Below are 25,359 nucleotides of genomic sequence, written 5' to 3'. Positions count from 1 at the left end.
CAGATTATCTGTCACAACCAAATGTCCCCTTCAGTGTGTAGCTGCAGAGCAGTATGAAGTGAGTTTTAGGATGCATTCTTCGCTTAAATATGGCCAGCTTTATTTAATATGAATGCAAGGATTCTCATGACATAAAAACAGAGATGTAATATATTTCAAATTCCTAAAGAGAACAGCTGGCCAACATGATAAGCCAGTACTTTACAGTGGGTCTAAAAAACCACAAGCTACTATTTCCCTCTGCAAAAGTCAATTTTTTTCAGTGGCTAGTTTTACTATAGATCCTTGTGCACTTTTCATTCTTTGAACCAGCCCTAAGAAGCTGCAGGCTAAAATTAAAATTTATGAACATTTAGCAACTAAGACAGTTTGAAAATTCAATCACAACCCTAATTAGAGTGTACTCAAACCCAGCCTAACATCCTATCTTATGGATAGGGCCAGTGATGTGGAAAGAGTGCATTAGAACATTTCCATAGTATTTCCCAGAGTATTTCCCACCTCTCATCCTAGCATGTGTAGATCCTTCAGGAAGAATTTTAATCTCTCCTGGCTCCAGCATACAACTTATAACGGGAGAGGCCCTTCTCCGGGAACCCTCCATGAAAGAAATTAGGAGGGTTGGTACTCGGAGGAGGGCTTTCTCTGCAGTGGCGCCCAATCTATGGAATGCGCTCCCCAGAGAGGTCCGCCTGGCACCGTCGTTACTTGTTTTTCGGCGCCAGGTGAAGACCTTTTTATTTAAACGTCACTTTAATTGTTAACAATATTTGCTTATTTATCTGGCCAGGGCGACTTCTTTTATATTTTATATTTTTATTTATTTTATATTGTTAATTTTAATTTTATATTGTTATTTTTGTATTTTATTGTATTTTATTGTGTTTGTAAGCCACCCTGAGGCTTCGGCAAGGGACAGCATAGAAATGTTCTAATAATAATAATAATAATAATAATAATAATAACAACAACAACTTCAGAAATAAAACTCAATTTCACAGCTGTATTATATCTATTCTATAATACCACTATTACATTACAAAGTTTTTTTAATTCCATAGGTGATTCCATTTTAAGACCATATTCACATTATTCAAGTAAATCTGACATTGATTTCACTATGAATACACGAGGCAGAGTAAAGAATTCATCAAAACAGTTAAAGTAACCACAAGCCAAAATAAAACAGAAAAGCTATTAAGCATTAAGAAAAAGCAAATTATGGGTTAGACAAGTAAGTTTTGACAAACGCTGAAAGTCCATCAAGATTTGTGCCTGCTACACTACATGGGGAAGAGTTAGAATGTAAGAAGCTAAGAAAGACCATGTTGGATCAGACCAATGGTCCATCCAGTCTAACACACTGTATATGGCAGTAAGCCAGCTGCTCACAGGATCCCACAAGGGGATGGATACAAGAGTTCTATCTAGCAAAGCTCCTCAGCAACTAATATATGCAGGTATGCCCTCTCTAATGGAAGCAGCACATAAACAGCAAGGCTAGTAACCACAGATAATCTCCTCCTGCATGAATTAGTCCAATCCCATTTTAAAGCCATCCAAATTGGTGGCCATCACTATTTTTGTGGCAGTGAATTCCAAAGTTTAACTATGAACTGTGTGAAGAAGTAGCTCCTTTTATCTGTCTTGAATCTCCCAGTAATTAGCTTCATGGGATGGCTCTAAGACTTCTAAAGGCAGGAATCATGAGTACACTCCTCTATGTTGTTTAGATATGATGCATCTTTAACTTCCTTGATATTTCCCCCTTTTTCCTCTCAGTATGTAATGTCACCACTAGGAATTTAATTGCAATCTTAATATGGTGCCCATGCTATGGCCTTCGTGGCTCCTTCCAATTCTACTATTCTACGAGGGGCGTTCAATGTATTCTCGGTATCAGGTTGATTTGCTATTGATGTAATTTAATTATTTCATTAGCTAATATCACTATCTGAGGGTATACAAGCAAAATTTCAAATAAGTGTGATCATTAGTTCCCTAGTAATCCTCAGTGAAAGACAACCATGATGACTGATGCGACAATGTTGAAGAAAATTGAGCACTGCGCTGTGATTAAGTTCCTTACAAAACAAGGAAAAAGTCAAAAAATCATTCACGAAGAGATGGTGGCCGTTTACCAGGACTCTGCACCTTCATTATCTACTGTTCAAAAGTGGTCAAGTGAATTTAAAAGGGGCAGAGAAAGCACTGAAGTTGACCCTCACTCAGGCAGGCCGGTTACTGCCACTATGAAAGAAAATGTGAAAAAAATTGAGAAACTTGTATTGGAGATGCCCGAATAAAAATCAAAATGTTAGCAGAGATGACAAACCTATCCGTTGGTACCATATTTACTATTTTTCATGACCATCTTAACCTTTCCAAGGTCTGTGCAAGATGGGTGCCACAAATGCTCATGATGCCTCAGAAACAAGTGCGAGTCGAGTGCTGTAGGGAGATTTTAGAGCTCTGTGGTGACGATCCATCGAGTATTTTCGACCGGATTGTTACTGGAAATGAAACTTGGGTTCATCACTATGACCCTGAAAGTAAGCAGGAGTCCATGCAGTGGCATAAAAAAGGTGCTGACCCTCCGAAGAAATTCAAAGTCACTCCATCAGCCGGAAAAATCATGGCCACAGTGTTTTGGGACTCAAAGGGAATTTTATTGATCGAGTACACGAAAAAAGGTGAAACCATAAACGCAGCATCTTACGCAACCACTCTGCGTAATTTAAGAGAAGCAATTAAAGAAAAAAGGCGAGGAAAACTGACCTTAGGTGTGTTGTTTCTTCACGAAAACACACCCCTTCACACGGCACGTGTTTCGAAGGCTGCTGTGCGAGACTGGTTTCGAAGAAATAAACCACCCACCCTACAGCTCAAATCTAGCCCCCAGTGACTACTACCTATTCCCAAATTTAAAAAAAGATCTTTGTGGAAAGCGATTTTCCGATGATGAAGAGCTCAAGGCGGCAATTAACACGCATTTTTTAGACAAGGAGGAAGGGTATTTTTTACAGGGAATTGAAAAGTTAATTTCTAGATGTAATAAGTGTATTGAAGTTATGGGGCATTACATTGAAAAATAAAAATTATTTCAATTTATTATTCCTTTTTCTTCATACTGACACCGAGGATACATTGAACACCCCTCGTATAAGGCTCCTTCACTGGACTATGTGGTCCTGAGGATGAGACACTAGTATTGAAACAACTTATGACTCTGGGTTAACAATAAACAAAATAAAACTTTATTTGTACAAGAACCATATTGGTTTCAAGATGGTCTGTAACTTCATTTTGTAAATAAAAGTTCATATTAATAACTTCTGACTGAGGTAATCTCATTCTTTCCCTTCACAATCACTCCTCATTCTCAAATCCTTATTTCTCTTATTGTTCTTTGACCAACTTTTAATCTATTTATCTCAGTTCAATCTTTCACTTCTCCACTCAAGTTTCTGTCAGCTTCTATCTCTCGCACCTTATAATACTTGAAAATATTAGGTTTTTACTATCCCTGTTCACTGACGTTTCCTCTAAGTTTTGTACCTCTTTCTTTAGAATGAATCTTAGATGCCTTTTGCAGCAGTATCTGGGATTCTAATGAGAAGGCTGCCTCTTTAGATTCTGCAGAATCTAACTCTTGACTGCTGGTATCTATTTCTCTCTCCTCACATGCCTCTAAACTCCGCTCATATACTGTCAGTTATCAATCACCTCACTCACTCACCCCCTCTTGCTCTTCTGAAACTTACCAACACACTCATAACACTTTAAAATTGTTACAGCAGAGGAAAGACCCTCTCCCTGGCTATGGACATTCTCCATGCAGTCATAAGCTCCTTTTGTTGAGAGCCAGTGTCATATCATAGGTAGACTTTTGGACTAGGGTTCAGGAGATCTGGATTCCAATCCCTGCTAGGCCATGAAGCTCACTGAGTGACTTTGGACCATTCACTGATTCTAAATCTAACTTATAAGATGGTTGTAAAGAGAGGAAAAGGAGAATGTAAGCCACCGTGGCTTCCTTAAAGGTAGAATAGGCATATATTAGGCAATGTGGGGAACTATCTATTGCACCCTTATTTTAAAAGCTTGATCAAAATTAAAGGGTCTCAAGATCCATAAGCATAAATCAGGTTAATAGAGGCTTTCTTAGACTCTCACAGCTGTTCACTGTGTAGGATGAAAAGGCACTGCAGGAAAGGAATGAGCAGAAAAGCAGGCTTAAATAAACAGGTTTCATGCAAGCTTAAAGGCAGGCATAAATAAATTGAAGCACAGTGCCACAGAAATATTTATTCCAGGCATTGCATTAGTGGAGGGTGGCAATTTAAAAAAAAAATTAAAATGCATATATGATGGCAAGCTTCACCTCCTCCTTAGTAAAACCTCTGCACAATGCAGGCAGGGAACCATGGCAGCCATGGAGAAATGCATGCTGGGAAACTCTCACGCTTCATCACCTTCCCTAAATGATTGGAGCATTCTGGAACTTTTCGCTCCAATGTCCTCCTCATTCAGAACACAACGGGAGCATTCTGGAACCCCTGTAGAAACGGAGGGGCAGCGCATGCTGGGCAGGTCACCTCGGCATGCCTGGTAAAAAAGACGTCCACGTTATGCATGCACGAGGAAAAAAATACCTCGTGGAGTTGCACCGCCCTGCCCATGCGCTATTTGCTCCAACGCTGGTCTGCAACATGGGGTGGGCTGCAAAATGGGAAGACTGGAAGGACTGCTAATAGAGATTCTGGGGATCCGCATGCATTACACCGGCTGGCGGGGTGTAGATGGTGCAAGCTAAAAATAGCCTCGCGGAAGTGGCAGAGGAAAGGCGCTGGATTAATGAAGCATTCTTCATTCCTGTTCGGGAGGGTGCACGTTTACGGGTAGGCCCTCCAGGAGACTAAGCTGGGGACGCTCTGCTTCCTCCGACTGAGGCCTGGCGGTGCAGGGTTAGTACCTCTGACGATGAAGCTCTCAGAAGGAGCAACGGCCTCCCACCCCACTGTCGCCCTCCCTCCGGCCGGCTCTACCTGGGCTCCTCCTGCTGCAGCAGTCGCCACTCTCCATCTTCACTCCCATGCTCTTGGCCTGGCCCTGCCGGCTCTTTTCGCCCGGAGCGGCCCAGCGCGGCCCGGCGCCTCCTGGCTGTTTCCCCTCCTTCCCTCTCCCGACAAGGCTAGCCAAGGGGCGGGCCTGGCTGCCAGCGAGGTTGCTATGGTCACCGTTGCTCGCTTCTCCGGGAGTGTTACGTCCTGGGACCGGAGAGGAGGCGAGAACGGGGGATGAGGACAGCGAAGACCCCGTTGCGCCCCGTTTACTTTGGAATACGTCCCTCTGAGTCCAGTGGGGCTTACGCCCCGGTAAAGGTGGGCAGGATTGCGGCCCCAGAGCAAGAAATAAAAGAAAAGGCAGCGTGGGAAAAAGGAAAGCTGAGGCAGGAAACTAACAGCCTAATCCTGTGCATGATTATTCAGAAGTAGGTCCCGCAATATATTTAGGATTGCCGCTTTAGGTTGCTTCCTGAGCGCTGTGTCGGAGTAAGCACCACTGAACGCATTGGGACTTAATTCCGCGTAAACACACGTAGGGCTTTGCTGCAGGGCTGCGATCTTGTCTGGCAGACTGAGATTCATTGGAGAAAGTGAACCTTGTTTTCTAGTAAGCATGCATAGGATTCTTTAGACCAGTTGCTGTTCTGTTTTGTCTTGTCTAGTGGATCTTTCTGGAGTGCACAACATTCTTGTGAGGAAGGTTTTGTAAAGTAATGCAAGCATGAAGTAATACATGCTGGGCCAAAAAAAATCCGAGTTTTAAATATAGACGGATGGGATCTGAGCTAGCAGTGACTGATCAAGAAAGCAATTTTGGAGTTGTGGTGGGCAGCTCAACAAACATGTCGACTGAGTGCACAATTGCTGTGAAAACTCCATGTTAGGCAAAATTAGGCAAGAAATCAAAAATAAAGCTACCAAAATTGTACTACTTTGGACAGTTCTTTGGTGCAACCACACTTGGTTCTGCACAGTTCTGGTCACCACAACTGGAAAAGTACATTATTGAGTTGGATACAGGCAGAGAAGGGCAGCTGAAATGATCAAGGAGTTGGAGTAACTCTCATTGGAGGAATGGTTGCAAGAACAGGGATTGCTTAGAAAAATGTTGAGTAGAGGGAGACCTGATGTTTAAAATTGTGCATTGTGCGGACATTACTGTCCTTCTCCCATAATACTGTGACCCACAATCATCTTATGAAGTTGATTGGTGGGGGATTCACAACAGGACATTCTTCATATCACGCATAATTAAACTATGAAATTCACTGCTGCAAGAATTGATGGCCACTAATTTGGATGGCTTTAAAATGGTATTGGACTAATTTATTCAGGAGGAGCCCTTACCCTAACCACAGCCTTGCTGTTTATGTGCTGCCTACCTTACAGAGATGGCATGCCCTCACACACTAGTTGCTGAGGAGCTTGGGCAGCCAGAACTCTTGTACCCATCCTTCTTAAGGGATCCTGTGAACAGTTGGTTTGCTACCATGTGAATGGATTTTTGGACTGGACAGACCATTGGTCTTTTCCTGCCTGGCTTTTTTTCTACATTTTTATGTCATGGAAGAAACTTAAATGCACTGTTATATTTTATGTGAGAACGTGTGGTTGCTCCTGTGCTTGTTTGACTATATATAGATACCTGGCTAATAACTGATTTTCTAGATTACTACTTGGAGAGGACAGCAAGAGGTTGAGGGCCAGGACTCAACTACAGCTCTTCACTCTGTGGCCTTGATTCCATGTCACTCTACATCCCCTTTTCACTTTGAGATTGCCAATTGGAGTACATGTGTGAGAGGCATGCAGATTTGGCCCAGTAACTATCCCATATGCACTGGATGGAGGAATTGCTTGGAGCAGCACTTGAAGCATTTCAGCAAGTACAGCTTTTCTTACCTCTTACCTAGGCATGCCAATGTGCCGATTCATATATTGAACAAAACTAGGGATTGGTTAATTTAGAATCCACAAAGGACCCCACTGCTTTATTTCTCATGGAAACTCAGACAGTATGCAGAATCTAACCTCCTTAAGCTTGAGGGACATAATTGTTGCATCATGTGCTTTCAGATCATATCCTCTCATGAGTACCATTTTCAGTCATTGCATTAGAGGAAAAACTGTTAGCCTTGAGAAAAACTCATTTATTACAGCGTACCTTTGTGTGGCTTATGGACGACTTTATCAGATACATGTGTTTGTATGTACACAGTGGGTGGAAGGAAATTTTGAACAGGGAAGGCAGAGGGTACTAGAATGTAGAGCATGCAGTGATTACTCCTGTAATTATCTACATGTGTTACAGTGGCCATTCCCAAAACAGTGGTTGGGTGATAATAGAGACAGCCAGGCATTAGGAAGCTGATGAACACATGTAGGCCTCAGTCCTATTGATTTTATCCTCAGTAAGTGGAAGGCCCTGAACTTGAAGACTTCCAACTGTACAATGCAAGGTAGGAGGAGCAACACAGGCAATCTTCATCTGTCTGTCCTCTTGCACTGCTAGCAATGCTACTCCAGAAGGAGAGGGGAAGAGGGTTAAGATGGCTCCTGCCTTGGCATTCTGTCCCTTCCCTGCTCACAAGAATGCCCCATTTCTTCCCCCCTCAAGGTCACTTTCACAACCTTGGAGGGCAGGCAGCCTGGTCCTTTCTGTAGCAGCTGGGAATGGGAAGGGGAAGCAGGAAGCGCTCTGAGTACCTCTTCTGAGTTCAGAGTGCCAACTCTGTCCTTGGAGGCTGGGCTCTGCAGTGTCCTATGGGCCCCCAGACAATGTCTGGGAGTCATAGGATTGCTCCCGTAGTGTCATTCAAAGTCCCTCTTCAAAACCTCTTGTTTAATCAAAGGGCAGCTGTTTAGTGCTCTGGTCTCCTGGGAAATAGAAGTTTTCTTTGCATGTATTTTGAATGTTCAATAGGTGTTATTGCCATTTCTGATTTCAGGTTTGTGTCTGTTTATTCTTTATACAGAGACAACCCTTTGCCCTATGTAGAATGCTATAAAACTTTGCTAGCGAATGGTGGAATATATCACATTGGAAGACAAGCAGGTGCATGAACTGCTGATTTAGTAGTTTACATTATTAGGTCCTATAATAGTATTGCCAGAATAGACACAGATCTAGAATTGACATCTGGGTCTGTCACATTGTCTGTTGCAGCTGGTGAGTAGCTGTTTCAGGTGGGGAGCTAAGCAAGTAAGTCTGTGAGTATTTACTGCATTCAGTTCCTTTTGGCGTCACTGTTCATAAACCCCTGTGCCTCAACCATGTATGTGTATATGCACAGAATAGAGATGCAGACATACATACTTGGAATGCAGGATAACATTTCATGCATCTGTCAAAATAGGCTATAGTCCACAAAGGCTTATGCCAGAATAAATGTGTTAGTCCTAAAGGTACCACAGTTTTTTCATATTTTTGCTGAAAGAAGATTTACATGGCTATCTCTGGAAATAGTAACATTAAAGGAGTGTTCAGAAGTGTAAACAGCTTGTACCTGACATTCCCCACACATCTTTTTAAATATCCGAATCTGCTCTCAAACAGAAATAGAATCTAATTTAGTTCAGTTCTGACTCCAGAGCTGTCAATCACAGCTCCATTAGAAGTTATTTCCTGAGCACTGTTGATATGGAATAGAGAATACCTTCCTCCAGACGCTACACTAACTCTACAGAGTGCTGAACCACATCACCTCAGTACTGGCAGAATAATACACATGCAGAATACATCCTATATCTGGAGAATTTAGAATAAACTTGGAAAATCAACATGAATACTTTTACTATTCAATTGTATATGAAACACTATATAGCTAACTAGCCAAGTCTGGTGCTTATTTAAAGAGCTATGCATTTGAAATGTAATGGGGAAAATGTGAGTTTATGTGAGGAAAACTGGAAACACACCAGCTGGAAGACCTGTCTGTCTGTCTATGCCAACAGAAGCTTTTGAAAGAACCACTTACAATTTTGGCTTCAGCCACATTCTACCATCACTAATTCAGTAGCAGAATGTTCACATTTTGGAAGTGTACAAATGGCAGCACCTTTAACTCATAATATTAATTTCTTGTAATGTGTAGCTGACTTTTAAAATGTTGATGTTTATAAAGCATTTGAGTATGTCTCATTTACATATGCACAGCCACAACTATTCCTGAGTTGTTAAACTCAAGAATGGCCCATTCTGTGTAAAACAGTTCCTTAGCTATATTGTCCTTACTGGTCTAACATCTTTGTGTCATTTGTCATTACTTTTTATACTCTGATATGTATATCCAAATGCAATATATCCTTGTATTTTTGGAATTGTCCTGTTAAAAAATCTTTGAGGGTAACCCAGTCCTTTATTCTGGCTGGGTCATGCTGGGAATTGTAAGCCTTTTTTGTTTGTTTAAACTTAAGAGCATAAGAAAAGCTATGCTGGATCAGACAAAGGTCCATGTAGTTCAGCACTCTGTACACACGGTGGCAAATCAACTGAATTTTTCACCCATATTGCTTCTGTGGAGGAGTCATAACACTTAGATTATCAAGTCTTCTGCTCTTTAATACAGTGGGCACTCCTTCTCTGTCTTTCCTCTACAGTTTCTATCCAGAGATGACTGTTTCCCATTGCACAGAACTGCACACTTTCTCGCTGAATCCAACGTAATGTGACTGTCGGGATAGTGCAGAAGGCATTTTATGAACTGACATCAAATCTTTGAACAACCAGGGGAACACCTCCTCCCATAAGCTGCAAAGAAATTGATATAATCCTTTAATGCCCACAATAAAAAGAATGGATATCCACGAGTCTTGTATGTTGTTCAAATGTCAAAGCTTAAGGGATTTGGAAGATTAGAAGAAGGTAGACAATCCAGAAAAACTTGTAAAGACATGACAACCTTTTATTGAATTTTGTTAGCCAAATACAACGTAGCTATAAATGCATATAAATTAGTTTCAGCTGTGTAAACAAATTTTTTGTTCGCTCTGTATGAAACAAACTATAAAAATTGTATTCTTTTAATCCATGTGTATTTGTAAGCATTTAAGCATAATGCTGTAACTTAAGTATTTTATTTAATAAAAAGATAATAAAATGCAAGGTAACTTTTTCTTGTTCTTTTTTGCTTTTTGGCCAGTTTGTGCAAGGTTCCTGTACTAAACCAAAGGACCAGGTAGTGGTATCTAGCAGTTAATAAATATTCCATTGATTTATCTGTACAACCTTCAGGTAAGTAATTGAAGAACCTACCATGGTTAAGAAAAATTGGACAGAACCAAAATCCTAACCTCAGTCGTAGATTTGCTAGCAAAACAACTGATGCATCCTGTGTGTTCTCAGACTGGTGGGAACAGAAAAGTGGTGAGTGGGGGTGAAATACAAAGATGGCAGAATAACACGTGAACATGACAGACATTTCTCTGCAATGACCAATTAAGAATGAATCCTGCAGTGATGTCCCTGTGACACATGGAGGCAAGTTTCATCATTGTCATGGGTGTTCTGGGGGAATGAAACAACTGCAGCATATCCATGACCTGTTTTTACCCATTCCACCACTGGATTGCCTATAGCATTTTAGTGGCACAGCAGCTCATTTCTTCTAGTATAGCCTAAACCTCCACAGTGTAGCAATGCCATGTTGGGAACTCTAGCAATGCAGCTCATGGGTTCTGTCTCACCTTAAATATTTCCAGCAAGTAAAATGTCCACTTAGGATTGTTTTGTATAAAGAGGTTATGATCTTGCAGTATTATTTTCAGTTCCTTATCTAATTCTACCTAACACAGAATTACCGTATTTTTCGCTCTATAAGATGCACTTTTCCCCCCCTCAAAAGTAAGGGGAAATGTCTGTGCGTCTTACAGAGCAAATGTGTGTGTGCCCGACGCCCGGGATGCTGCCGGCCCACCTGTACCACGTGGCACCACCTGGCTGGCATGCACTCGGCGTGCCCTGCTCCGCCCCCCCCCCCCCAGCACAGGTGAAAGCTGTGCTGCTCAGGGGGAGAAATGTGAAGGAGGAGGAGCTGCGGGTTTTAACCCGCTGGCCGCATGGAGAGACGGACTGCTCACTGCCTGGGAACTGCTCACCCCCACCGCCTGGAAAGAGCTGCTGCCACTGCACCGCCCGGAAGACAACCGCCGGCATGCTGCCAGCCCCACGTGGCACCACCTGGCCAGCATGTGCTCGTTGCACCCTGCTCTGCCCCCCCCCTCCTGCACAGGTGAGAGCTGTGACGCTCGGGGAGAGGTGCGGAGGAGGCGGAGCCGCGGGCTTTAACCACTGGCCGCATGGAGAGACAGACTGCTCAGCCCCACCACCTGGGAAGACCTGCCACCGCCCCACTGCCCAGAAGACCACCACCGGCACGCTGCCGGCCCCACGTGGCATCACCTGGCCGGCACACGCTCGGCGCACCCTGCTCTGCCCCTCTCCTCCGGTGCAGGTGAGAACTGTTAATCACAGGTCGGTGTGTGTTTTCAAATGGCAACCCGTCTTTTAATGAAGCCCATGGGGAAGTGATGGGGAATGTGCCTGTGATTATCAGGAAGCTTTCCATGGATCAGTTATCTGTTAGTTGATCAGACACATTTTTTTTAGGATCAGGGGATATTTGCACAGTATTACCTTTGTGTATGAAGTTTATTCTTCAAAGGCTACTTAGTCCGCTGTGTGTTTTATTTACTGTACAATATCTCATTTTTTGTCAGAAGTTTTTTTCTATTATTTACTAGTAGGGCAGCATGGACATTACTGGCTTTTTTAGATTTGTTATTGAATTGTCTGCAGCAGCTCTTGTATAACTGGTGTAGATTGTGGATTCCTTCAATAATTCCACTACTGACTAAGAAAGTGATGTCAGTGATTGTGAGCAACAGAGCTTCATAAATTCTGACTCTAGTGATAATGAGTTCTATGGGTTCAACAAAAACTAGAAGAGTACTCGAACTTTAAAGTCTCTCTTTTGTTAATGACAGTGATGATGGTTCTTAATGCCACTGTCGACTGCTGTTCACTTTACAAGGTTGAAATACGGTATTACTGTATTCTGTTATAGTTTATAAATAGTTTAGTAAACCATTTGATTCAGAATATTTTTTTCTTGTTTTCCCCCTCTAAAAACTAGGTGTGTCTTATGGTCAGGTGAGTCTTATAGAGCGAAAAATACGGTAGCCCTTTTCACAGCCATCGGCACACCGGGGCAGTATTTTCATCAAACTGTCCAGCAGAACCTCAAGATATCTTTCCTGATCAGTCACCACTAGTTTAGAACCCATCAGAGTATGGTTGAAGCTAAGAAGTTTTTGCCCACTGTATTTACATTTGCTGACACTGAACCATATTTGCCATTTTAATGCCCATGCTCCTAGCTGGAGGGAACCTTTTGAGCTACTGGTTCCTATAATAAAAGAGGTTGTATTATTGGTTCTACTGCTCTGCCAATGGTGTTGACATTTGACCACAGAAATTCAAAAATAAAATGCAGAAAAGTAGTTGATCAACACAGGTGGCTCATGATCCAATTATTCTTCCAAAGTTGGTTAGATCCACAGAATGGGTTTTGTTTGTTTGTTTTTTGGTTTCCCACTGAGCAAACAAAACCTTTCAAGAACATCACTGCTATTCCTTTGTTACTAGGCAACACATCCCCGTTGCCTAAAGAATGTAACAATTTTCATTGCTTTCCTTCCTGTTTGTGGCTACAGTTCATTAGTAATGCCCTTATTCTAGAATTCTGGCCCATTCCTGCCAATTCATTTATAAGCTTTTCAGCAGTTTGACATCAGCTTGAATAACCCTTCACTTTTTATACAACAAAACCTTTTATAGCCTGTTTCCAACATAATGCATGCATGGAACAGCTTTTGGATGAATCTGTGAAAGCTCACATGTAAGAAACCACTTAGCTGGAATGCATTATCCATGCAATTCATTCACAAGTTTCCAGTGAACATTATCCTTTCAGAAATCTAATCTTGACAAGCAAGATCATCTTTGCACAATGATGCAATGATGCATTCTAACTATGTGTATGCAACCAAATAGTGTTAGAATATGCAATTGCCATTAGCAGAGATCCAGTGTATGGAGGGAAAAATAACTGGTTGAAAAGCTCCTAAATGGTTAATGCATGTAAATTGTTTGAGTGCTGGCTTTGGTTTCCCTTCTGCTTACTTAATTTGATGTAAGAAGATGCCTGCTAATATGATGTAAAGCTCATGTTTAAAGCTGGTAATTGTTTTCTGTCTTAAATACAGTCAGAAAAACAAATAATGCCTATCTCTTGGAACTTAATGTAAGGTCTATGTAAAAGGATTTTCCATGCCCTTTTGACAGATAAAAAGACTGCTAATGCAACACTGGAAGAATAAATGGCTACCTACAATAACACAGTGGGTAGAGGAGGATGAAACTTGATTTTCAAATGGTCATTTTTAGGTGCAGTTTACAAATGGACAAATATATGGATATTTGGACTGCCTTTATTGAGGCTTATGCAAAATTACCTTTAATAATATTAGATCTTGTTATGCATAAAATATATAGGAGTACATAATATATGTGTTTGTGTTTATATTCATTGTAGTAGATTTTTTAAATCTCATATTTAAAAATTGCAATATTTCATTTTAAATATTGATGTTTGCTTTTTGTTGTTTGAGTATTGGTTTTGAAGTTCACAATAAAAATAAGTAAAATAATCATAATAATATCCAAAGTTACAAATTATGTATAGGAAGAAGTCTATTTTTTTTCTGAGATATGAAGACACCTAGGTGTAGAAAGAAATCTTTTGAGGTATTGAAAGGGAACATGTTTTGGTGTCCAAGAATATTTAAGTGGAATTAAAATATTATTTAATCTGTGAACTCCAAACGATGAGGTAGCATTCAATATTTGGTGTATAATGAATTATTTCCACATTTGCCTCCTGAAGTGTGCCATTTTTCATTTATCTCTGTTCTCTTAAAAAACTTTTCAGAAAGGAATTAAGGACATGATAAACTGCAGGTATAATTTATTGCTGCTCAGAGCTGTTTTATTCTCACTGTTTCAGTTTGAAATGCCAGATGTTCAAGAACACAGACACAAATTAGCGGCATTAACTGGAAAAGTCAAGAAGTTGTGAATCTGACTTTAGTCACCTAAGCTATAAATTCTGCATCTTCATTTCCTCTGCCAAGTGACACCAGCCTAACGTGCCGTTTGCAAATGCATCTGTGCGATAATTAACCACTGAAAAGTATGGTTAGTCATGTTAAATGGCAAACTAAAATCAGAAAAGTAATGGCTCGAATTAGTAAAAATAACAAAAGGTTTTGGGGTGGGTTTCTTTGTTTCCTAGCACTGTAAAATTAACATTTACAGTCTGATCTATCCATGTCTGTTTGGAATTGGAAGTATTTCCCACTGACTTCTTGACCCAAATGAGCGGATTGCACCCCTATTTTGACAGAAGCTTTTCAGGATATGAGTGCACTTCAGATGCATGATGTCTTCTCAGCTGGTTGATACAATGAAAGACAGAAGGGTGAAATTCTGAAAGCAAAATGCACAAACCTTGTTATACGTGCATGATATTCTTCAGGAGTGACTTTGGAAAATCTTCACAGTAAATTCCAGGGTTTGTGATGCAGCTGCTGAGAATGCTTAATGCTATGCCCTTCATTACTAGAACCTGGTAGACAGGTGGTCTGATTAACAGGGTACTCTTAGTCACAGGGAACTATGTGGTGTGACTCATATGTGGCTAATCCAAAGCAGCACGTGATACAAGCTAAAAAGTCATCTGACTTGCTGAAGTATGTCAAGCACAGACTCTAAGACTGCATCAGGGTTGGAGTCAGTAAAGGGCCCAATCGTATGCATGTGAGGACAAAATCCTACAACTGACTAGCTAATGTTGTGAGTTTTTGGACTTTTTTCAATCTAAATATGTATAGTATTGTATGTTAAATGCTATAAGACATAATAGAGACTCTGTAAGTGTCTTGTGCTAAGAAACTCCTACCCTGCCAGCCACACTTTCTTTGTCCAACAGGCTAGAACAGGCTTTTAATGTATTAATGTGCTTTTAATTTTGTACCTCCATTACTGGATTTCCTGGGGATAAGTCCTCTAGGTGGACTCCTGGATATTTGGAATTGTTCAGTATTTTTGTCAAGGGCTGGGTGGGGGGAAGAAGTGAAATAATTCTAGAAGTATGTTCTTGTGGGAAGGTAGTTTGCCAAGGCAGGATGCGTAGATGTGTAAGCACGTCTAGGAGGGGCAAAATAGCTTAGGCAGCAACAAAAGAAACTCCACAGAAGAGAGAAGGTTGGTGGCCTGGAAGTTTTTGATTGTGACTTGTTCTGTTTTACAGATTACAAGCTCGAGCTGCTATACCAGCAAGAGGATTGTTCTTCACCATCTATGTGATGTGGACTTATATTGGATTTCTAGACGCATTTTCTCATTTTTAAAGCAACTTTTTTGGTCTAGTGGATGCCACACACCATTTTTCATTTCTGTACACTTGGAGGAGCACTTATGAAAATGGAATTGTACCTTTGTTTAGAACATGTTGCAGGTTGGTGTGTTTTATAGAATAAATGCATCTCTGAATATTTGATCTGATTTTTCATTTGAAGCAACTTTATCATTTTAGAGCCATATGCGGTAAAATATATGACTGAACCCATGACCTGCATTAACCACTTGGCAGGTTTACAGATGTAAGGGGACTAGTTGATGGTTGACAGGTTTGGTGAGGTTGCAGATATGCAATTTAGATAAAGGCCTGCACTTGCCAGCAATCCCAGGCTAACTCTTTTGAGCTCTACAGAGCTGATTGGGGCATACTGGGAGCTATAGGCCCCCCTTTTTCTGGCTAAACTTGTATAGGATTGCCCCTTAATGGAAGAAGCTTCATCTCTTGACTTACCTGGACTCTATAGCAAACATTGTTGGGGTCTGGGTTTTTCTCTTCTATCGTGGGCTAGAAACATCATTTATTGTTTTTGAAATAAAGGTCAAATTGTCAAAAATGATCAAATACCATATTTTGGGGCATATTCTGTGCTGGGCGGCATTATTAGGACATGTTTAATTCCTAGACCCCTTGATTATATCTGAAAATATTTTCCAATGCTCTAGCAGCAGTTTAAAGTTTTTTTTTTAAAAAAATCCCAGGCTTTTTGTCCCTTGACACTTAAATATTGCATTTGCACATCTTTGCCTTATTTTAATGTATATAAATAATAGATGGGTAATAAAATTGCAAAAGATTATGTGTATAGCAAGCCCTGTGTGTGTGTGTGGATGTGAGTGTGTGGAGGGGATGTGTGAGTCAGTTTCCATCCATAGCTATCAAGCTGCTTGTGAGGGCTGGCACTGTTAGGAGCCTAGTGATTGCAACAGCTGGATTTCCTCCTCCTCCTCCTCTTCATGAATAAAAAACAAATGGTAACAAGAAGCAAGCTTCCTCCTGATTAATGAATAGGATGGAAGGCACAACAATAGATTGCAATGTATGCAGCATGTTTCCCGGAGTCTAAACTTAGGCCTAGTTTTGCCTGACAGCAGCTGAGATGGCAAAGCTCTTTCTGGCATCTACTGTTTTGGAGTAGAGGTAAGCTAACATATAACTGAATTCTTTTCTGTACAGAAACAAACACAAACAGATCCTCTAAATCAGGGGTCTCAAACTCGCGGCCCGAGGGCCAATTGCTGGGATGGGCAGGGCACGGGGGGGGAGGGGCCTTGCAGCCTTCAAAGCACCGGCGGCGCCCAGGCCGACCTCCAGGAGCGACCCGGGATGAGCGGCCCACCACCACCGCAGTGGTGGAATACTTGATGCGGCCCAGCCTCACCCAGACTCTACTTCCAGCGGCCCCCAGGTGAGTTGAGTTTGAGACCCCTGCTCTAAATATTGAAAACTAAGAAATCAGGAAGAAGGAAAGTGCTTTGTCAAAGGGGTGGAACAAAGTTGCTAAGAGTGAATTTAAGATGAAGCCAAGGGATAATTTGATCCAATAAAATTTAACTGGCTTGCCTTACTCCAGTGTAGTGCGTGCATATCCCATGATAGAATTTGGAATGATTGTGAGATCAACCAGAGTAAAAGTCCACTGAGAAACACACCCTGCAAACAGAACTGATTGAATTTTAGGAGTACTTTGGGATAGACAGCTATAGTCACTACAGAAAAGTTTGAAAGGTTGCTTTTGGATCATGGACAGAATTGTACTGAAATAGTTAACTCTTAATAGTGAGATTAAACAAAGCACATGCCTTTGTGACTGATACTGGGAGAAGGAGGTGAAAGGGAAATTATAATGCAGAACTTTTCAATGATGCTTGTAGGGACACAGATGTCTAAATCTCACCAAGTTCAAAACAGTTATATGGAAGATGAATATGGTTTCGTGTCTCTATTAACCAGAATTCTAAAGAAATCTCAGCAAAATATAATTCACAGGGTCTGAATATCTAGAGGAAACATTATCAGTTAATCTGCTCATAAAAGGAGGCATCCAAAAGTAAAATGACAATCAAGTAAACAGTCAACACTAAGTTCCAGTAAAACTCTCTTGAAATACTAAAAATAATAATAAATAACTGGGTACAACTGGATGAAACCTGGTTATTATTAACACTAACCTATGTATGTTTCCAAGTAACACAAGGATCTTCAGATGTGCAACATTTGACACATGAAGGAGACCTTTTAACATTAAACACTTAAGCCCATAATACTTGAAGCAGTGATGAAATCAGAGATTGGGTTTGCAGATTTAAAAGCAATATTTCTCTGTTAGATAATTACAATCATACAATCAAGAGGGCATTAAATGGACAAGCTATTTGTCATTGTTAAATAATGACAGGTACTTACTTCATTAAATAAACCATACAGGTGAATAGTTCATTAAATACAGGGAGATACTGCAACTATATATATGCAATTGGCTAGGCAGGGGGTTGTCTGGCAGCAGGGAAGAAGGATGGGGCCAGAGAGAGAGAGATTGACTGGAATGTAAGCAGGACTCATTAATGAGGACTGAGAAGAGTGTGCTTCACAAGTATAAGGAAGGATAAGTAATCTGGGTTCTGTTTCAGTAGGGCCAAAGGTGCTCTATTAATCCCTAGCGGCCTGATCTAACTAAGGTTCCTTACTTCAGATTTGAGGATATGCAGGATGAAACAAAACTTCTTGTCAAAGATTAAGTATGAGTGCATAATATAAACAAGCAAAAGAAAGCTTCCACTCCCATTATCTATGGCTGTATCAGCTCCTTGAATAGGCCAGGAGATCCTTCATGGGCTTTCAAGGTTGCCTGGACTAGTGATGCATGAGTTCCTCTATCCAAGCTGAGGACAAAAGGCAATGCCTCTTGCCATGGATTTTACAAAGTTCCCCTAAAAATCTCCACTTATACATAGAGAAAGCAGCTTTAAGAAAATTATGCCTGGTGTTCCTCCTAACAAGTTGAAGGCCATAAGACCTTGGAATGGCTCCATCCCCACTGCTGCTATGATGAACCTCATGAACCCTCCAAGCCATTAGATACCAGTCCTTGGGAAGATGCAATGCGGGGAGGTCACTGCCTTCAAAGACCTCCTTTGGGGCTCCTGAGAAACAGTTTCTAGTTTGCAACTATGGGAAGCATGATCCTGGACTTGATGGGCCCTTGGTGTGATCCGGCAAGGTTCTTTGTATGTTCTCCAGGTGGTGGGAAGCACAAACCTTTAGGGAAAGTTCAGTGTGTGACTAACTCTTGTTTGCGCTCGTGCGCTCTCTCTCTCTCTCTCTCTCTCCCTCCCCCATGGGCTTCATCCAAAGACTGGTTTTACACACATGCATGTTAGTCAGGGCAATATTTTAACAGTTTGCCATGTGACAACTTGTGTGTGTGAATCTATGCATAGATATGTATAAATTCAATTGGTATTGTTATATCATATGTAGTCAACCTTCTGTTGTTGTTAGTCGCGAAGTCGTGTCCGACCCATCGCGACCCCATGGACAACCTTCCTCCAGGCCTTCCTGTCCTCCACCATCCCCCAGAGTCCACTCAAGCTCACACCAACTGCTTCAGTGACTCCATCTAGCCACCTCATTCTCTACTGTCCCCTTCTTCTTTTGCCATCTGTTGTTCCCAGCATTAGGCTCTTCTCCAGGGAGTCCTTCCGTCTCAAGTCAACCTTCTAAGTGAGGTAAATTCACACATAAGTAACCAATCATCAAGTATACAGTTATCAAGAGTAATATATGCATGTCTGAAGCAGTGCAAGTTTATATAATCTGTTTCATAAACAAATAAATATATTTATTTATAAATAAGACAGAGGAAACAAATTGTACCATCTGGTGTTTTCACTCAGGGTTTAGATATGGGATAAATCTTTGAAAGTAATCACCTGACTGGTAAGTGCAACATCTCAGTGGGAGTGTGGTTATTACAGACAACAGTATGAACAAAATTTGCTGATGGTAGTATGAAGTAGGTCATTCATTACCCTTTAGTCTGGATACAGCAATCTCCACACAGGACATACATGCATGTATCTGTCCAAGGTCCTGAAACACTTTAATTTTTGTTTATTGGACTGCTTTCATAAAGCTCACACTCAAGTAATTAAGGAAATGGAAGCAAAACCCAAAACGATATGCATATTGCGTGGATAGAAACATAGAAACAAAGCAAGTCAGAAGGGGTCTCTCGGGCCATCTAGTCTGACCTGAAACTTCAACCAGTTCTGCTCATGTAATCCCCAACATGTGGATAGAAACATATGGATAGAAACATAGAATATTGTCATGCAATATTCCTGTAAAATATACCTATATTTTGACTTTCAAAGGACTACTCCATTATACAGAATCTGCCAGTTTAATTAAATATAATTCTCTCCACTGAACAGCCTCCATGGAAGAAAACATTGTCCCTGCATAAATTTTCTCTCTTCTATTTTTCTTCATTATTTGGACACAGTGAAGTATGATGTTTCTGAGCTGCTCTGAGCATATTCTATTGGATTGCTTTCTGTACATGCTCCAGCAGCATTCTTCAATACTGAACCTCAAAGGAGTTTTTGTGTTTTTATACAGTACAAAGTAGTTTATTTACTTCTGCAGTGACTATTGACCACCTCTATCAATATTAGGAATGATTATTTAGGGCATATTTGAGAATCAGTTAACAAACAAGGCTGTTACAAGTTTAATAGAGGCTGTTCTTCCAGTTCTAAGAGCACTGTGGAAGTTGTCCCATGCGAAATGCTTGTGTTAAAAGCACACTAACTGAATGAAGTCTACAGAGCAGTAGAGATGCTAGGGAACAACGGAATGCCTCCCCCTTTCACTCCATTCTGCTCCTCCCTTCTTCAACCAGAAGATGTTGAAGAGGTATTTGATTACAAGGCTCATCATTCCCATCCATGTGGGATGATGGAAGTTGCAGTCCAACACATCTGGAGGACGCCAGGTTAGGGAAGGGTGGTCCATCGCCAGCTCTGGCTGGTCATGCCAGCAGTCCATAGCAGAAGGAGGGAAAGCATCTATCAAGATTCTTTCAGGAGACTGTTGCCAAGGGATTTTCCAGTCAAGTTGACTGGCAGTTACATGTTTCTTCTCCGGACTAGCTTGCATTTGAAAGACTTGATATTGTATGAAAATCTTATGCTGTGTCATATTTTATGTAGGTGAACTGCATCATGTGTTGACTTGGAGCAATAAATGCTTCTCTTAACAGTCAGCATTTTTATGGACTGAAGCCTAAATTAAACAAAGCACAATGTAAAAGTGAGATGACATTTGAGATAAGTTGATAGGCACTGCGTATTTCAGAAATAAAAATATATGACTGTAAATGCCTTTGCATTAGATTGAGGGGATAGTAATTGGTGTTTCACCAGAGAGAGAGAGATTTATTACACATGTAAAGGAAGGTGGAATGTTTGCTTTACTAATGTAAAGCAAACTGAATGTATTCACTCTAGTTTCTGAAGAACAAAGGCTAGCATCTAGAGACCACTTACACTACAATAGGTCCAAGAAACAGTTTATGGATTGCTGTCTTTCTGCTTGTATCAGCTTAAATCTATAACAAACACCATTAAGAGGGGGTGATTTGATTCTGTAGAATATCACGTGAACTAAATACCTTCCTATTTAACAGCATACTGTTAAATATGATGGTGAATAAAACAGCCAATAACTATGAACGATTAAATATTTACATGATTTCTCAGCTCAAATGGGGATTTTGGTAGAAAATTAATCTCTCATAACAATAGTTACTTTTCAGAAATGTTTGCAATCTCCAGGAAGGTGCAGTTCTCTACCACAGAGAATCTGTAGCTGCAAATGGTATAAGATGCTGACAAGATCTGAATACATTCTTCAGTAATAAGGACAAAATATGATGGAACCAATTCTTGAAAAAGAAGCCATTTTGGTTGGTTGCACCAAGAGCAGCAATAAGTCCTGCTTATGGAGAGGCAGAAGAGATCTTCCCTTCTTATCTTCTGATTCTCTCTCTCTCTCTCTCTCTCTCTCTCTCTCTCTCTCTCTCTCTCTCTCTCTCTCTTTCATGAGATGGGATTTCAAGCTTATCAGCCCATCTAGCAAGGACCCTTTGAAGTGGGAGGGAAGGAGGCTGGAGGAAGCTGAAATGATTCACAACCTCATCTCTCCAGTCCCTCCCCTTCCCTTGATGGCTTAGAGTCTGCATTGCTGACTTGAACAAAGTGCAGTTCTCAAAATTTTGGTGAACAAGAGGTTAGACTTGGAAGCTTTCATTGCACAATCCTGAAAACTAGGGAGAGTTCTTGGCTTTTGCAAGTCATATAAGGGTGCAACCCTATATATGTTTAGACAGAAAAGCACACATAAGATTGTGTGCCAAGATGCTGTTTTTCATTCTCCCTGTAATGTGTACCTTTGGGAAAATGCATTGAGTGAAAGCAGATGAGAGGGCTGACAAATGTGAGGGAGCTTCCAGGCCAGGGGTGCAACTAGACAGAGAACTTGGAGTGCTAACAATCAAAAGGCATTGTGCAACTGTCCCATCTTTTCTTTCTTGATGGATAATTTCCCAGTATTATTAAAAGAACAGACAATGCAGTAGGGGAAAGATGGCAGGGCTACAAATGGAAGATAATGTCATCTGGACTTGCTGTAAAAATCTGTGAGTGAAGCAAGGTGATCACAGAATAAATATCTTGTCTGGATGACACCTTGGTCTTCTAAAGCTTTGGATAACTCTTGGGAGAAAGGCTGCACTTTTTCTGACAATAATTCAAAAAGGCAAAAGATGGATGTAAGAGATTAACTAGTCTAATCTTCACTGCTGATACAATTCTTTCTGTTATTGATTTTCTCGTTCCCATCATCATCCCACTTATTACTGGTAATTACTGGACTGTATCTCAAAAACCACATTCTCCCACCCTCATGAACTGCAGTGAAATAAGGCATGCACATTGTATTTTAGAACTTTGCTTCATGTGTTCTGTGTGGTAGCCATTCTCACCGTTCCAAGAAATTCCTTTCATCTTATCACACAATTCATATAGCACTTAAAAGCTATTGTTTGGGGATAAGTCAAATCTCCCCACAAAGAACAGATGCTGTAAACCTTCATTCATTTTGAAGACTTCTTTTCATGTGCAATGCATGTTATCCAGTTATGGAAAATATAAGATCCCCCCGCCCTTTTCTGCTTTCTTGCCAAAACTTTTTGGGAGTATGTATGATAAATGGCTTCAGTGACAATAAAATCAATGTAGTCCTGAAGTCTTCCTTTTCAATGGATTTCCCATTCATCATTCTTCTCATTATATGCATGCATTATATTTCACAAAATAGTATTGCATCTAGAATAATGAATATCATATCACTCTAGATCAGGGATCCTCAAACTTTTTCAATAGGGGGCCAGTAGAAAGACGGCAGCTACACACACGGGCTGGTGAGGGGGGGCTGGGCGCATGGGCCGGTAAGGATTTGTCGGGTGCGTGCAAGATGGCATTGGGCTCGCTCAGCTTGGAGATCTCCCAACAAGTCCAAAACCATCTCCGAGTGAGCAAGACACCACCTCCCCCCGCCCGTGCTGCAAAGCAGCGGTGAGTGCGCATGTACGGGAGGCAGGCGGCGGCTTGCTTGCTCAGAGATCATCTCCAAGCAAGTGAGCTATCACCTCCGCGCCCACACAGCAAGCGTGCGCACGGGTGGTAAATGGCGACGAGGGCTGGATGGATGTCCATGGTGGGCCGAGTCCGTCCCGCGGGCCGTAGTTTGAGCACCCATGCTCTAGATGGTGGATACCATTATCAATATTGAAGGACCCATGTATCCATGGGGGATAGGTTCCAAACCCCCCTAGCAGATGCCTGAAACCATGGATAGTAGCAAACACTATATACTGTACAATTGGCCCTCCACATTCATGGCAGTTAGGGGCACAGAAGCCCCACAAAAGCGGAAAAACTGCAAATATCTCCAGAGAAAAACCTGTGAATACCTCTAGAGCGGGGGTTAGCAACCTGCAGCTCCGGAGCCGCATGTGGCTCTTTCATCCCTCTGCTGCGGCTCCCTGTTGCTCAAAATTGTCACAACTGCCAATGTGTGACACCCACAGCACGCGATTTATTGAGCTTTTCGACCCCAGTAGGCCAACCATGGATAAATCCAAGAAAATATAAGTTTCAGAAGAAAACAGAATGTTTAATGGTAAGTGGGCAGATTCAGATGCTTTCACTGCTGACATGACTGGTTTACCAGTATGCTTAATACGTGGTGAGAAACTGGCAAACAACAAAAAGTCGAATGTTGCAAGACATTTCCAGAATAAACACACAGTCTTTGCTGAAAAATATCTGGATGGAGATGAGAGAAAAAAAGTCATTTTGGAACTGATGTGGAAGATTGATGTAAGCACAAATCATTTCAAGAAGTGGATTAAGTCTGCAAATTCAACTGCATATGCTAGTTTTGTGGCCGCTCAGGAAATAGTCAGAAAGCAGTTCACAGATGGAGATTATATAAAAGAATCATTCATTGATTTCATAAATGCAACACACTATAGTTTTTTTACACATAGCATAAAGGTAAAAATGATATATGCAGTGTTATCTTCATTTTAGATGTCAAAAGAGTCTTGTGGCTCCTGGGAAATGGGTCCAAATGGCTCTCTGAGTGTTTAAGGTCGCCAACCCCTGCTCTAGGGGCTCTGTCTGGGGACACCACACTTTTTTGTCTCAGTAATATCAGGCCTTACTCGTGTGTTTTATCTCTCAGTGGGTACCAAGACTCAAGAGATACCCATTAGTTTTTTGCTAGACGTATCTGTGGTTTTTCCTCTTTTGCAGGGTCCTGTGCCCCTAATCCCATGAATGTGACTGGTCGCAGTTAAGTGAAACCACAGTAACTGAGAGGGCAGATACGGGGGTCCTACTGTATACTTTGCTTAAAAGAGAGTGTTGCTTCTAACAGTTTTTGTGGCATAACCCACACACAACTATTATAGCACATCACCAGACTTATTTTTAATCTTTTCCGGTTGGTATTATCTCAGCAAGTTTTAGGGAGGAACTCTTTTTATTTTTACACAGATCAGTTGCATGCATTCAATAATTCAGTTAATTTAATGTTACCTTGCCGACTCCTCGCATCCTGCATATCATCCCATTTTGTGCTTTGCCTTTCCTTGATGCTTATCATTGCATGCTGAGATAACTTCAGAGCATATGATTCTTCCTCACAGGTGCTGCCAGGTTTGAGGACGTCGCGGGCAAGGTGCTTTCTGGGGTCCTTTGCTGCTCGCTCCCAGCCTATGTTTAACCTAGTTGCAGCAGTGACTCCTTTGGTGGTTCTGGCTCCTCTTTCAGTGATGGTGCTACCTGCTGACTGAGGCTGGTGCCCTGCAGTGCACCATTTTGGAATATCTGTAGGTGCTGATTTTGAGTAGCGACAATCCAAACCATTCAGGCAACGCCTGGCAGGGATGGCACAGCTAACAAAGGCACCAGAGCAGTGAAGAGGTAGTCCTCCCACCACTCTGATGCCTTCAGCGGCCATGTCTCCTCCCCCAGAAGCCAGTGTCTCGCTGGTTCAAATCATTGCTATTCAAGATGAGCAAATAAAATGCAATTCTATTATGAATAAAGACAATAATTTAAAATGGTGAGCTGAATGCAATGGGACTGAGATCTAAGTAGACATCTCTAGGCTTCTGCTGTAGAAGCCTGAAACTTTAGGTCAGGTGTAGCAGCTCCAAGGGAAGGCACTGGAGCCCC

The 25,359-nt window shown here is 41.4% G+C and overlaps 1 protein-coding gene across 1 annotated transcript in view; it reads right to left on the bottom strand.

Moving 5' to 3' along the window:
* Positions 1 to 25,141, bottom strand: part of SPATA7 (spermatogenesis associated 7) — an 81,687-nt gene extending 56,546 nt beyond the window's left edge. The window contains exon 1 of the mRNA XM_044435805.1: positions 24,718 to 25,141. Coding sequence (XP_044291740.1) covers positions 24,718 to 25,141 — 424 coding nt within the window. The remainder of the gene's footprint in view (positions 1 to 24,717) is intronic.
* Positions 25,142 to 25,359: the final 218 nt, after the last annotated feature.

This window comes from Varanus komodoensis, unplaced genomic scaffold (genome assembly GCF_004798865.1).
Source record: "Varanus komodoensis strain SLA01 unplaced genomic scaffold, ASM479886v1 scaffold3, whole genome shotgun sequence".
Taxonomy (NCBI): Eukaryota; Metazoa; Chordata; class Lepidosauria; order Squamata; family Varanidae; genus Varanus; species Varanus komodoensis.
This window is presented reverse-complemented; position numbering and strand designations above follow the sequence as displayed.